The following is a 16339-nucleotide window of genomic DNA, read 5'->3' on the forward strand; positions in this document are numbered from 1 at the left end:
TCTGCGGGTGGAAAACCCCACCCCCCATAGGCACCAATGAGGCGGGCGCCCCTTGTGGGCAAAAATTTATTTATTTTTTTTTTAATCTTTTTTTTTTCTTTTTCTTTTTTTGGGGGGGGGGGGGGGGGGCGGCGCCCCTGTGCCCCCTATGGGCCGGCCACCACTGGAAGGGCCCCGTCCGGGGGGCCCTTTATGGTTTCTTGCATCGGGGCCCTGAAGGTTCTAGTTACGCCACTGCCATGCACCTCTATGTGGCAGAGGATGTCAGCGGTGACATCTCCGCTGACACCAGCTGCTGTCCAATCTGATGTGGTCCGTGAAATCCAGACGGATGGAAACCCTATTTTGCATCCATCTAGAGGATCGGATTGGATGAAAACGGACAGGCGGTCAATTTTCATCTAATCTCCCATAGAGGAAAATGGGGGGATCTGACAGCTCCGTCTCTGCAAAGTAAGAAGAGACGGAGCTGTCATCCGCCTGCTCAGCAGGGATCGGTGGATCGATCCCCGCTGAGCAGAACGGGGTCCCCCGTGCAGAAAGCCCATGTGAAAGGACCCTAAGTCAAAAGACTATGACAAAAACTAAATTGAAAATTAACCTAAAAGTTAACACTACTCTGCTGGCCATTTATAAATCAGCAACACAATTCAATCCACAGCCTGTAATAATAGCACATTAAAGTTCAAACATGTATTGCACTACCGCATAAGCATAAGTAAGGGGCATCTACTAAGGTGCTGAAAGAGAAAAATTGAAGAAAAAGGCATTTCTTGTATTTTTTCTTAATAATCAATGTTGGTAATATATTTAGGTAATATATGCAATGACATTACAGCCAAAAGAGTTTACAGTTTTTTGTTTTTTTTGTATTTTAAAATTGCTCTTCTGTTTGGGAAAAAGCAATATTTGAGTTTGTTTATAAAACTTGGTTTTATTTATATATCACAATGGCTAAGGCCCCGTTCACACTGGGGCGACGCTACTTGCCGGGGCGACCTCATAGGTCGCGGTGCACTGCTCGCACCGCGACCTCGGAGCGGTCGGCACGGACTTCATAACATTGAAGTCTATGCAGGTCGCTCCAGGTCGCCCCAAAGAAGCTCCGGACCCTTTTTCTAAGTCGGAGCGACTTGTGTCGCTCCTATTAGAACGGGTCAGCAGCTTCTCTATGGAAGGCGACCTGTCAGGCGACCAGGTCGCCTGACAGGTCGCCCCAGTGTGAACGGGGACTAAATCTGTGTCTGTAATGTATGTTCAAACCTTAATACCATAAATAATACCATATTATTAGATTTTTACTCCAGGAGTATACAATTAGTTGGGAAATTCTAGAGAAATGTTTAAATAATTCATTACAATTTACCTAAACCCATTTGATTTGTAGTTGAATAAAATGTATGAGATTTTAGTAGACTAAAATGTACTGGAGTTTTTAGTCGACTAAAATATGAGTAAAACTAAAATAGCATTTAAGTCAAAAGACTAAAATACGACTAAAACTAAAATAGCACTTTAGTCAAAAGACTATGACTAAAACTAAATCAAAATTTGCTGCCAAAATTAACACTGATTCACACTAAAGTAAAAATGAACGTTTACTACAGTATGACTGACTGAACTATCACTAGATCCACACTAAAGTGACACTAAAGTAAAAATGAATGGTCACACTACACTCACACTGACTGAACTACCGCTAGATTCACACTAAACTGATATTCTACACTAACAATAGAATCACAATAGCACTCTAACTCTCTAGTAGCACTGAACAGAGCCCTGTTCTATCTCTCTCCACACCGATATCCCACTACAAATGGCCGCTATTGAAAGAATACTTTTACAGTGTGGGGTGGGACTAAGAGCAATGAGCCATGATTGGATAGAGTCATCATTACTTTCTCCAGTCATGGCTCTGACAGTGCCCTGTGCCCTGATTGGGCAGAGCTTTCATTGCTTCAGCCAATCAGGGCTTCCAATGCACTGTGCGGCAGCGCAGTGCATTGTGGTCATTCGGCGGGCCGAACAAATGGTCAAATGAACCGATAATTCTGGTGTTGGTCGAACAGGCGAACAGCCAATGTTGAGCCCAAACTCATGCTCAGGCCAAACCGTTTGCCAATCCCTAGTGGTCAGTTTACATGCCTCTATCGTCCCGTTGTCTCTCCTCTGTCCCCCCCCCCCCCCACCCACCCCCCGCATATCAGCACTGATTTGCTCCCTGATCCTCCCCTCCTGCTGGGAGAATAATTGTGTTTTCTTACTGATGTTCCCCAGTGTATGTGATTTCTAAAAAATATGCTGCCTAATACCTTATTTCAGAGCGCTGCTCGGCATTTACATGACTGCCCGCTGGTCTCCTCCTCTCCTCTGCTCCTTCCGGGAATCACGTCAGCCAGGGATTCTCAGGACTGGCGGGCAGTCACGTGAGCGCCAAGCAGAGAAATGTTGCTCCTGCAAGTTAAGACAATAATGTGCTAGTGTGCATAGCAACAGGCCAGTTTGTTGCAGATGTAGACAGGTCATTCACATGATACTTACCCTGCAGCACATGTCATGTGCAAGGTTATGGGCAGGATTGTGGCTTGTAGATGTGGCACCATGATTCACTATCACTCCGACCTTTATACCTTACTGGGTAGGTTTCAATACTATACATTAAAGAATGTTAATACATCTCTTTTACATGGCCGTCCTAACAGAACAGGTGTAGCAAGTTAATATGAATGTTCTTTCTCCTGAAGTAGTAATCTGCATAATTCTCTCATTCGTAGAATAGTCAGCACCTTTTTGCTTTATAGTGAATTTAACCACTTGCCGACCGCTCACGTTGCTGCTACTGCAGCAGAGGGGCTTGACTAGGTCCAGCGACGTAGACCTATGTCAGGCGCATTCACTGCGAGCCGATCCTGGTCTGATTTGGATCTGGTGATCGGTTCTGGCCAATGGCATCATGTCCCCTGTCTGTGTAATGTAAACACAGGCCGGGGAAGTGATGTAATTTTCACTCCTGGAGCCTTTTCGGTTCCAGGAGAAGAAGGAGAGACAGCTAAACGTGAGTTCCACAAACACTACACTGACACTAACACATATGGGTACACATTTAACCCCTTGATCACCCCCCCAAACCCCCCCAATCCCCTCACAGTGTACACTATATACAGTGGTATACAGATCTTTTACTGATCACTGTATTTAGTGTCACTTGTGACCTTAAATCGCGCTTGCGCTAGGCCCAAATAAGTTTAGGGCACCTGCCATCTATCCCCTAATAAAGTTTTAACCCCTTGATCACCCCCAGTTAACCCCTTCACTCCCTATCACAATGTGCACAAAATACAGTATATAGGTAAATACTGATCACTGTATTTAGTGCCACTTGTGACCCTAATTTGCGCTTGCGCTAGGCCCAAATAGGGTTAGAGCACCCGCCATCTATCCCCTAATAAACTTTTAACCCCTTGATCTCCCCCAGTTAACCCCTTCACTCCCTATCACACAGTGCACTAATATATACAGTATATCAGCTAACTACTGATCACTGTATTAGTGTCACTTGTAATCCCAGTTTGCGCTTTGGCTAGGCCCAAATAGGGTTAGGGCACCCGCCATCTATCCCCTAATAAAATTTTAACCCCTTGATCTCCCCCAGTCAACCCCTTCACTGCTCTGTCACAGTGTTCACTATATACAGTGATTACCGATCACTGTATTAGTGTCACGGGTTAGGCTGGTTAGCGCCAGGGTCCCACCACACCACCGTTATTTAGCGTCGGTTACAGTCAATTACACTAACACACACACACACACATAGACACAAACCTCCACTACTAGTATAGTGTTTGAACAGATCAATATCTGATCTGATCAGAACTATACTAGCGTCCCCATAGTTTAGTGTTCCCAAAACGCGGTGTTTGCCCAATCAGCACTGATTCCTGCCAGCACCTGCGTTTAGCCCCTCCGCCCAGCCCACCCTACCCAGGCAAGTGCAGTAATAAATAGATTACTGTCACTTCCAAAAAACACAAATCACACAAAACCGCTGCATTAGCAGAGTCAGGCCTGATCCCTGCTAGCACTAGCAGTTTTTTTTTTGTAGCGACCAAATAGTCCTTGACAACCAGGTGCTTTTTTACCTGTTAGTCACACTACTGTACCTTTAAATTTAGTTGATAAAATTTCCAAACGGTGGTACAGTAGTGCAGAGGCCTACAGTATACTGACCATGTCAGATGAGAGCGATGGGGAAGCCTCACTGGCAGAATCAATGTCAGTATACGAACCTTTAGAGAACAGCGGCTCCCTGACAGATAGGTCCGGCGACAGATGGGCCCCTGCTAAGGTCAGGCGTACCCAACCCCATTCTGGAGTTCATGAGATGCAAAAACTGGATGTTTCTCGTATGCAGCAGAGTGCCAGTACTAGTGCCGCTCACACTTCTTGTGATCTGGCAAGCACAAGCGGCCTAGTACACCCTGGACCTAGACATACCAGCACTGCAGTAAGATTTGGTGATGTGGCGAGTCCCATAAGTGCAGTTGAAGCTGGTGCGGTGGGTACCATGAGTAGTGGCCCGCAGCCATCGCGTATTCGAAGACAGGCCCGTAGAGCCCATAGTGCCCTCCCTGAAGCGCTGGCATATCCTAATTGGCAGCCCACAGATTCTACAGTGCCCGTACTTCCCCCATTCACTGCCCAATCCGGAATTTGAGTGGAAACAGCTGATTTTAATCCCCTTAATTTTTTTGAGCTGTTTTTCACTGAAGATCTTTACAGATCTATTGTGGATCAAAGTAATTTGTATGCTAGTCAATTTATTACCGCCAATCCAAATTCGCCCCTTGCCAGCGAATTCGGCTGGAAACCTATAACGGTTTCCGAATTAAGATCTTTCTGGGCCTATCCTTCAACATGGGCATTACAAAAAAGAGTGAATTGCGGTTATATTGGTCCCCTGACCCAATTCACCAAATGCGTGTATTCTCTGCTGCTATGTCCAGGGCTCGATTCGAACAAATATTTTGGTTCATGCATTTCATTTTGAACTCTGTCTTCCTCAGGGAGACCCTGAATATGACCAGCTCCACAAAATTCGGCCCCTCGTAGACCACTTCAATCAGCCTTGTTTACCCCCGAACAAGATGTCTGCGTTGACGAGTCCCTGATAAAGTTTTCTGCTATGAAACAGTATCTCCCCAGCAAGCGTGACAGATACGGGGTCAAACTGTATAAGCTGTGTGACAGGGCCACAGGCTATACAGTTAGTTTCCATGTCTACGAGGGAAAAGATAGCACTGTGGAGCCCCCCGACTGCCCAGACTACATAGGGAGCAGCGGTAAGGTAGTTTGGGACTTGGTGTCCCCCTTATTCGGAAAGGGGTACCACTTGTACGTGGACGATTTTTATTCAAGTGTGCCACTTTTTAGACACCTCTTTCAATTACAAATTGGTGCTTGTTGTTGCACCGTTCGATCTAAACCCTGGGGCTTCCCCCAACAGCTAGTAAATGCCCCACTGAGTCCGGGGGAGAGAGCCTGCTTGAGGTGGGATGAATTGCTTGCAGTAAAGTGGAGGGACAAATGGAACGTTTTCATTCTGTCCTCCATTCACCCAGACACAGCAGTCGAAATTACTACGGTCACCCGTGTTGTTGTTGAGAAGCCCCTCTGTGTCCAGGACCATAACCGTAAAATGGGAGGGATGGACTTCAACTACCAGATGATGGGACCGTACTTAGTTGCCCGTAAGGCCAGACGCTGGTACAAAAAAGTGTCTGTATACTTATTTCAATTGGCTATTTACAACGCTTTTGTCTTATACAAAGCGTCTGCCGGAACATTATCCTTCTTACACTACCAGGAAGAGATAATCAGAGCCCTTCTGTTTCCAGCAGGTGCTCCTGCCCAACTTCCCCAACCAGATGCAGTGAGTCGGCTGCATGAGAGGCATTTTCCGGAATTCCTCCCGAGTACCCCTACCCAAAGATACCCCCAAAAAAGATGCCGCGTCTGCAGCAAGTGTGGATTTAGGCGTGACATCCGTAATTATTGTCCCGACTGTCCTGACCGACCTGGTCTTTGCCACTGTGACTGTTTCCGTCGCTACCACACACTAGTGGATTATTAGCGTACTGTACAGCACGGCACAGTTTAGGGTACACTTACACAGGGTCTCAAAAGATGTTCGATGGCTATCGCCATTATGAGAGACCCTAACCTGGAACCTGGAACCTGGAACTTTAACATTGAAGAAAAAAAGTGTAAAAGAAAATACAAAAAAAACATAAAAACATAAAATAAAAATTACAAAAAAAAACATAAAATAAAAAGGCCAAAAATAGTTGTCGTCTGAGTTATTTTTCTGTTCTTACTCTGCTCTTCTACTTATACTCTTCCTACTTTTACTGTTTTTCATTGGTACTTTTCAGGTACCAATTTAATGTTTTATGTTTACTGTTCAGTTTGCCTTGCAGGTACTCATCGGCTGCCACACTGATTTTATATATTCTGACACAAACAGGTTTGCACTCAGCATATATGGATACCTCTGATGGCAGCGCTGTGGTAGGTTGATTTCACCACTGCAGTTAAAATACCTTTAGGTATATGTGGAATATTGTCATGTATACCCGCCATTAAGAAGTGGGTTTGGATGTTTGGACGGTTAATGGTGGGTATACTACACAATTTTCCTGCGGAGATTTCTGTTAGGTTTTCTTTTTTTTGTTTAGCCCACAGGCTACGCTATATGCCAAACAAGGACCAGCAATGTACTGGTACGTTGCTGGACTTTGAGTGGTGATACCAGGATAATGCCTGCAGATTTAGGCATCATCTTGTTATTGTTTTTTACAGCCAGCGGTCGGCTTACATGTAAAAGCAATCCTAGCGTATAATTGGCCGCTAGACTGCTTTTACAAGCAATGGGAGGGAACCCCCCCCTCCCGTCGCCTTCCGTGGTTTTTCTCAGGCTCTCCTGTCCCACCAGTTAACCCGAGAGTGCAGCCGGGGGTTCAATTATCTAACCATAGAGCTGATTGGAGATGAGAATGACTCCAATCATCTCTATTGCCTAAGATACCGGAAGCTACGAGCATTTCATGACTTCTGTTTCGCCAGAAATAATCAGTGCCATTGGGAAATTGGAAAAGCATTTTATCACACCAATTTTGGTGTGGTCAGATGCGTTAAGGTCAGAGGAGAGGTCTAGAGTCTAAAAGACCCCAATTTTAAAAAAAAAGAGTACCTGTCACTACAGATTGCTATCATAGGGGATATTTAAATTCACTGTGATAACAATAAAAATGATAAAAAAAATGAAAGAAAAGGTGTCAAAATAACATAAAAACAAAAAAAAATAAAAATCAAGCCCCCCTGTCCCGCCGTGCTTGCGCGCAAAGGCGCACGCAAGCGTTGGTCTAGTGTCATATGTGAACCGCAATTGCAGCATGCATGTGAGGTATTGTTCTGTAGGGCCTCTGCTTTAAAAAAAATATATAATGTTTGGGGGTTCAAAGTAATTTTCTAGTAAAAATAATATTTTTTCATGTAAACAAAAAGTCACCGAAAAGGCTTGGTCTTCAAGTGGTTAGAAGAGTGGGTGATGTGTGGCCAAGATTGAGCATAAAATGCCAGGACAGTTCAAACACCCCCCAAATGACCCCTTTTTGGAAAGTAGACACCCAAAGCTATTTGCTGAGAGGCATTTTGAGTCCATGGAGTATTTTATATTTTGCCCTAAGTTTCAGGAAAATGACAATTTGTTTTTTTTTACACAAAGTTGTCACTAAATGATATATTGCTCACACATGCCATGGGTATATGTGAAATGGCACCCCAAAATGCATTCTGCTGCTTCTCCTGAGTACAGGGATACCCCATGTGTGAGACTTTTTGGCAGTCTAGCCGCGTACAGGACCCAAAAAACAGGAAAACCAATCACCACCTTCAGGCTTTCTAAGGGCGTAAAATTGTTGATTTCACTCCTTACTACCTATCACAGTTTTGAAGACCATAAAATGCCAAGATAGCACAAACCCCCCCAAATTACCCCATTTTGCAAAGTAGACACTCCAAGATATTTGCTGAGAGGCATGGTGAGTATTTTGCAGCTCTCATTTATTTTGGAAAATTAAGAAAAAAAAAGGAAAATGCATTTTTTTTCCTCTTTTTTCAATTTCCAAAACTTTGTGACAAAAAGTGAGATCTGCAAAACACTCAACATGCCTCCCAGCAAATAGATTGGAGTGTCTACTTTGCAAAATGGGGTCATTGGGGGGGGGGGGGGGGGTTGTGCTATCTTGGCATTTCATGGCCTTCAAAACTGGTAGTAAGGAGTGAAATTAACAATTTACGCACTTGGAAAACCTCAAGGTGGCGATTGGATTTCTGGGTCCTGTACGCGGCTAGGCTGCAAAAAAGTCTCCCCCATGGGGTATCCCCATACTCAGGAGAAGCAGCAGAATGTATTTTGGGGTGTCATTTCACATATACCCATGGCATGTGTGAGCAATATATCATTTACTGACAACTTTGTGTAAAAAAACAAAAAAACAAAAAAATAATAATAATTTTCCCAGAACTTGTGGCAAAATATAAAATATTCCATGGACTCGCCATGCCTCTCAGCAAATAGCTTGGAGTGTCAACTTTGCAAAAAGGGGTCATTTGGGGGGATTTTGTGCTATCTTGAAATTTCAGGGCCTCTGAAACTGTGACAGGTAGTGCGGAGGTGAAATGCTCAATTTACGCCATTAGAAAACCTGAAGGCGGTGATTGGTTTTCGGGGTCCCGTACACAGCTAGGCTCCCAAAAAGTCTCACACATGTGGTATCCCTGTAGTCAGGAGAAGCAGCAGAATGCATTTGGGGTGTCATTCCACATATACCCATGTCATGTGTGAGCTATTTATCTTTTAGTGACAACAAAAAATAAAATAAACAAAATGTAATTTTCCCAAAACTTGTGGCAAAATATAAAAAATGCCATGGACTCACCATGCCTCTCCTCAAATAGCTTGGGGTGTCTACTTTCCAAAATGGGGTAATTTTTTGGGGGGGGGGGGGTTTGTGCTATCTTGACATTTCAGGGCCTCCGAAACCGTGATAGGCAGTGAAAAAGTGCAATGAGAAATTTACGCCCTTTGAAATTCTGAAGGTGGTGATTGGTTTTCGGGGTCCCGCACACAGCTAGGCTCCCAAAAAGTCTCACACATGTGGTATCCCTGTACTCAGGAGAAGCAGCAGAATATATTTTGGGGTGTAATTACACATATGGCCATGGCATGCGTGAGCAATATATCATTTCAATGACAACTTTTTGTAAAAGAAAAAAAATTTTTTTAGTAATTTTTCAAACACCTGTGACAAAAAACTTAAATATTCAATGAGCTCATCACAACTCTCACTACATTCCTTAGGATGTCTACTTTCCAAAAAGTGGCAATTTTGGGGGGGTTTGTACTGCCCTGCCATTTTAGCACTTCAAGAATTGAGATAGGCAGTTAGAAATTAAAGCTGCGTAAATTCCAGTATTTACACCATAGTTTGTAGACGCTATAACTTTTGCGCAAACCAATAAAAATATGCTCATTGAGAATTTTTTTTGTCAAAGACATGTAGCTAAATACATTTTGGCCTAAATATATGACAAAAATTTAATATATTTGATATTTTTTAACTGTCAAAGTAGAAAATGTCAATTTTTGGCCAAATTTTCGCTCTTTTTTTTATTAATATCGCAAAAAATAAAAAGTGCAGAGGTGATCAAATACCACCAAAAGAAAGCTCTGTTTGTGGGGAAAAAAAAGAACGTAAATTTTGTTTGGGTACAGCATTGCATGACCACGCAATTGTCAGTTAAAATCACGCAGTGCCAAGTTTAAAAAGGTGGCCTGGACCTTAAGCAGGAAAATCTTCCGGTTTTAAAGTGGTTAACTGTACTTGTTTGGCTATACAAAACACTCAGCTGCCATACCAGCATCCAGATGCAAGTAAAGCCATAGGTATGGGTGTATGCATTTTGGGTTTGTAGAGCATGGGGGCAGACATCTCCTAGGTAAGAGCCTATTAGCTAGGTGTCCATAGGTGTCTTATGAAGATTATTATATAAGGTGAATTATTCTTGTATCTGCTTGGTGACAGAGATATTGAATGCATATGGGAAAAGTATAGTATCTGATTGTACTTACATATTGCTAATATGCAGTTTAGAAATATTAACTATGCATTGGTATAGCAAATATATACAAGTTTCATAGGTGCTGTCTGATGCTAACCCATCTGCCAGGAGGAAAACAGGAATGTCTCAAAAACTTCTTGCCCTAGAAGAAAATATGGTGGGCAGGGCCTAGGTATATCCCTATTTTTTTTGTAGTGTAGGTTTTCTTGCCTTTCCCAATACTTTCTGTAGTGACACAGGAATCCACGAGGAAGGGGGGAAGCAAGAATAAAACCTTATTGGTGCTGTCAAGCTGCATAAACAATGCAAGATTCTTCCTAGGATACTCCCAGTCAACAATAATCGAATATGCATGGGCCCAGTCCTACACCCCCAAGGCCAATGCACGGTTTAGTGGCTAATTTGCAATCCTAATGCTTTTTTCTGAGATAGAATTGATCTATAGTGATCATAGGACTCATTCACCCATCATACTAATATGGCTTATCAGTACACCCTTTTGTATATTGTTGGACAAGGACATTATTTTTAAGACTATGTTGCAAGTAGCTATTTGGCCACATGAGAAGCTGCAATTGAAGTCATGATTTAGCTTTTACAGGATCCTAATGTATGTTTTTCCCTGACTCAATACTTCTTAGAATATATCTAAGGGTCTGGATACAATTCACCCAAAGCTATAGGCTTAGAAATTGGTGATTCCCTACATATTTCCAAACCTATCCTAGGATAGTCAGCAACTTCTCTGCTTGGATTTAGAAATAAATAAATAAATTATTTCCCCCCCCTGCAAATTAAGAGCATAATGTGCTAGTATGCATCTCATACTAGCACAATATGAAAGACTTCCCCTAAAGCAAAGCCCTCCAGCGGTGCACTGTCACAGCTGGCAGGGCTTCTGTCTTCCTTCCGGGTTCGTTGGCTCTAGGCGTTTATATGGGTGAGCAACGATGTCACTACTGCGCATGCATGCGAAAGTCAACACCGCGGCACAGCTCTCTCAATGAACAGCGTTCCATCCATTGAAAATACAGTGTGCATGCGCTGTGGATGTCACTGTCTGCTACTAAAGTAAACATCTCCAAAACAGTGCACTTTTAATATTATTATTAAGCCTATTATAGGTTTTCCTGTAGGTATAAATAAACAAGCGGAGTTTACTGCCGCTTTAACTCAAGGCCATACTATTTCATGTTAAAAGTGGTTCTAAAGCCTTACTCTTTTTTACTTTATAACATTTTCTCTGTTCTATCCCTCGCAGGGCAATGGCTCCCACTGCTGTCAATCAAAGTTTGTTATGAGGGAGCTGGGGGGCTGGGCTGAGCCACGCTGTCTGTGTCTATACATGCAGACAGGGTGGCTTGAGATTAAGCCCACATGAAGAGGAGGAGCCAGGAGCACCGATGTGGGTCCCCAGAAAAAGAGGGCTGTTGCTGCTCTGTGCAAAATCATTGCACAGAGCAGGTAAGTATGACATGTTTATTAATTTAATGAAAGAAAAAAAGTAAAGCTTTGCAATCACTTTAAGAAATATAAATGATGGAAAAAGTAAAGCTTTTTGGTACCTTTTGTAACACCCATGTGAGTTGCTTGGGTGTCTGAGAACACCATAAGCAGGTGGATCACTTTCACCTTTTCAGTGCACACTGTACATGATTTTAAAAAGTAGATCTTCCCAGTGGATTAAGGTCATTGGGTTACCCTCTCATGTGCTGTCCTGGAAAATGTTTGGCAAAACAGAATTAATTACCTAGTAACTCAATTTCTATGAATCTTTCAGAACAAAAGGGGCAGCCCTATATTCTGTGTTATATTGTGTGATTATGTTTTTCCATTAGTTGCCTCCAGTTCTTGCTTAATACTGATGACACAAGGTGACGGTGCTCTTTTTATTGATTGCAGATGATGTGTTTGTTGTTTTTGGTAGACAGAGCCTATCATACATGTGCTGTCTGGAAGATTCATGGAAATTGAGTTACCAAGTAACCAACTCTGTTTTTGTTCACATCATCACTGCTTGTCTCCCTATACAAGTCTAGAGGAATGCAAAAGCAGCTTGAAGCAGCATGTCAAATGCCCTTGTCAATGAATTATGAAATATGGGAAATGATCTATAAAACTTTTATAGGAAAATCGTTCTTTTCAGGAAAATGGTGAAATACAAGTTGTATTTGCCCAACAACACAAACCTAAAGAGTGTTAGCACAAGTTTTTAAAGAAGCATAGGTTCAAAATATAAAAAGGTAGATAGGCCAGAGATATTGAAATATATTGTGCAGAATGCAGTAACTGTTTTGCTTGGAAAGACTATACAAAGTACAGTATATGTCATCCTCTGTGCTTTTGATTTAGGACTTCCATAATTTGAAGATTGTGATTTTAGTGGGTGCCTATGATGAATGACCTCTTCACACCTTTTTGCATACAGTAAAGCATATTTAAAAGGTACAGTTCCTTAGAAGTTTTATATGCACTTGAGTTAAGTTAACATGTGCATTATGCTCTTGCATAATAAAATTCTTCCTTTGTTCATGCGCTATGCAGATTTGGGAATGGGCATTCAAGAACAGACACTATCCATGATGTTAACTCTAATAAAAGCAGACATACATACAAACATTTTTGTGTATTTACCATTCAAGTCTATAAAATGCAAGTTATAGAAAGTCATATGTTTAAAACAAGTGCCCAGTCATACTGGCACATAAATGCTGGCACAGTATGCATAGTAATAAGTGTGATTTCTGCTTGAAATGTGCTTCCATGTGAATAGGCTGTTTTAAAAAAAATGGGAAAGCATAATTGGTCCCTATCCGCTTTCAACTGTAGGTATGTAGCTCAAAGATATTTGTTGGTTTACAAAGAACAGATGCCAACCTTTTCATGCTTCAGGCATCAATGATTGATCATTAGAGTTTGATGGAAAACAATATCACTAGGGTATATAAAAAATGTAGAGATTTCCATAGGCAGCCATGACCCACCTCAGCCTGTGCTTCCTGCACTTTTTGTTCTGCACTTTGGAGCTGGATATGCAGTCTTTGCCTTTCCTCCTCCCGGGTCAGCTTCTGCTTCTCAACATCTGTCACTATATTTCTCTCAATAGGCACGTTGACGGCATTGGTGCTTTCAGGATCATATTGTGGTGGGTTTTCTTCCTTCGGGTTATTTTCTTCTGCTTGTTCTGGCTGAGATTCACTTAATGCATTGCCTTCCTCTGCATCTCCTTCTCTGCAAGAGACAAGGAGGAATACATTACCTCAACTACAGTGTTGTACTATGAATACAATTTTGATTAACCTATTCTACATTAAACGCATGCTCTTTGGGGCAGTAATTTAAAAAAGAACATTTCATTGAGTTTATGCTAATACTATAAAGCAAACACTCCTCCCGTTTCACTGTAATTATCATTCTAACCACTACAGGTTCATTATCTCTGCAGCAGGGCTTAATACACTGTATATATAATAGGTGAAGCTAGTAATTAAACACTGTCACCACCCATATTAGTAAGTATTAAAGACTGAAATCAAATCAGATCATCCCGATCTTTGTAAGCATTTTTTCTTACTGTCAGTAGACTAATGGACAAGTAAGAGCAGGTTAGTTATTGCCTTCTGCAGCAAGAAAAACTGGCAAAAATATATATATATATATATATATATATATATATATATATATATATGCACACACACAAACACACATATATATACATGAAACTCATTGCTTAGATTTTCTTTTCTTGTCCACAGAATAGAAATATTTTAAAATAAAATCTGCTAGTCCATGACTAAGCATTCTCACTTGTGCTAAACTGTGTGTGTGTGTATATATATATATATATATATATATATATATATAAATTTAACCTGTGCAATTTCATAATATGTACTTATTTTACAACGATCATGAACATATATAATTTACAGAATAACCTGTAGCACCCATGCTACAGATACATATATTATTATTCTGAGTCAATATATACATATCAGATGTGTCTTCCAAATTATCAGTCATATAACAACACATACAGTAATCATTTGACACTACAGATCTATATTTAATTGGAATAAAGTAAAGATGGGTACCTCTCTCCTCCCAGCAGCAAGAGATGACTCTTCAGCTGGCTGTTACTCTCCTGCAGGATACTGCGCTCCATCTGGAGATGCTGGCACTGGTCCCGCAGGAACTGCAGCTCTCCTGTCACAAGGACAGAAATGGGCAATGGCGCATGTGATAACGTACAAACATAATACATTATAACAACCTACATTCCTACAAACCTAAAGCAGCAATCTAAATCCTCAGACAACATATTGGACTGAATTTTTTAATGTACAAAAGGCATAGCAAAGTGTTGTACTGTGTTAACCATTTACTGTACAGATTAGAGATTTAGGTTTACCACTTGAAGACCAGGCATTTTGTGGCACTTTGTTTATATGTAAAAATCTGGTTTTTTTTGCTAGAAAATGACTTAAAACCACCATTATATAATTTTTAAAGCAGAGATCCCAGAGATTAAAGAGGTGGGTTTTGCAATATTTTATGTCACACAGTATTTGCCCAGCAGTTTTTCAAAAGCAATTTTTTTGGGAAAAAATACTCGGGCGCCCCCATAGCAAGCTGCTTTTTTAAATTTTAATGCAAAAAACACATTGCATAACCCCATTTTTTTGTAAAATCTAAAATTTGATGTCACGACGAGTAAATAGATACCATACATATCCTGCTTTAAAACTGCACACATCCGAACAACGGCGACAAAGGGCGTAAATTTTACTATCCATAGGCGATGCTTTAAAAGCCTTTAGAGGTTAGCAATTTAGCTGTACAGATGTACAGAGGAGGAGGACAAGTGCTAGAACTACTACTGCCCATGATCTGACCTTTGCTGTGATACCTCACGTGTATGATGATCGCTGTTTGCCTTTGCGCGCTAGCACAGGGAGGCAAGGGCACTTTAAAAATATTTTTTTATTAAATTATTCTTTTATTTTTAATAATTGTTTTTACATTGTTGTTTTAAATGAAAACATCCTTGTGACAGCAATAAGTACTATTTATGGAGAGATCTGGGGTCAATAAGACCCCAAATCACTCCTTTTGCACTTGAAAGAATTGAAAAACGCCAAGATCTGCGTTTTCGAATACTTTTGATTTTCATAAAATGGTGGCGTTAAGATGCCGTTAAACTGAAAGTGATGTCATGTCATCACTTCCGGGATACCATAGCAGAGACCGGATCAAAGCCGATTTCAGCTTTCTTTGGGGCTCCGACTAGCCAGAAGATGCGCCGGTTAGTAGCTTGGGTCTCCCGGTGGGACATGAGAGACCGGCGGAAGGCGGCGGACCGTGGCGGAAAGGGGTGATGTCCCCTCCCACTGCTTGTAATAGCAACAGCTGCAGGCATCACCACGGTACAACCACTTGAAGTCAAATGACGTACCAGGTACGTGATTTGGTGGCAGTTGGTTAAATTATACCCTTTTTTAGCTGACTTAATGTATTAAAGATCAAGCTTTTGGGATAACTCAGATCCCTTCTTCAGGCTTTATACATAAAAAACATACAGTGCATCTGAAAAGTATTCACAGCGCTTCACTTTTTACACATTTTGTTATGTTACATCCTTATTGCAAAATGGATTAAATTCAATATTTTGCTCAAAATTCTACAAGCAATACCCCATTATGACAACATGAAAGAAGTTTTTTTGGAGTCTTTGCAATTTAAAAAAAAAAAACATGAAAAAAATCACATGTACATAAGTATTTACAGCCTTTGCCATGACACTCAAACTTGAGCTCAGTTGCATCTTGTTTCCACTGATCATCCTTGAGATGTTTCTACAACTTGATTGGAGTCTACCTGTGGTAAACTCAGTTTATTGGACATGATTTGGAAAGGTACACACCTGTCTATATAAGGTCCCACAGTTAACAGTGCATGTGAGATCACAAACAAAGCCATGAAATCCAAGGAATTGTCTGTAGGCCTCCGAGACAGGATTGTATCGAAGCATGGATCTGGGGAAGACTACAGAAAAAAAATTCTGCAGCATTGAAGGTCCCAATAAGCACAGTAACCTCTATCATCCGTAAATGGAAGATGCTTGGAACCACCAGGACTCTTCCTAGAGGAGGCC

At 41.4% G+C, this 16339-nt stretch overlaps 1 protein-coding gene across 4 annotated transcripts in view; it reads right to left on the reverse strand.

The window, feature by feature from the left end:
- Nucleotides 1-16339, reverse strand: part of CCDC136 (coiled-coil domain containing 136) — a 130998-nt gene that overhangs the window by 36698 nt on the left and 77961 nt on the right. For all 4 annotated transcript variants that reach the window (XR_014225192.1, XM_082255130.1, XM_082255131.1 and 1 more), the window contains 2 exons: nucleotides 14280-14391; nucleotides 13170-13416 (listed from right to left, as the gene is read on the reverse strand). Coding sequence is in view for 3 of the 4 variants with exons in the window: in XM_082255130.1 (XP_082111256.1) it covers nucleotides 13170-13416; nucleotides 14280-14391 (359 nt within the window). In the remaining variant the exon portion in view is untranslated. The remainder of the gene's footprint in view (nucleotides 1-13169; nucleotides 13417-14279; nucleotides 14392-16339) is intronic.

This window comes from Pelophylax lessonae (assembly GCF_965119305.1).
Source record: "Pelophylax lessonae genome assembly, chromosome: 4".
Classification (NCBI taxonomy): Eukaryota; Metazoa; Chordata; class Amphibia; order Anura; family Ranidae; genus Pelophylax; species Pelophylax lessonae.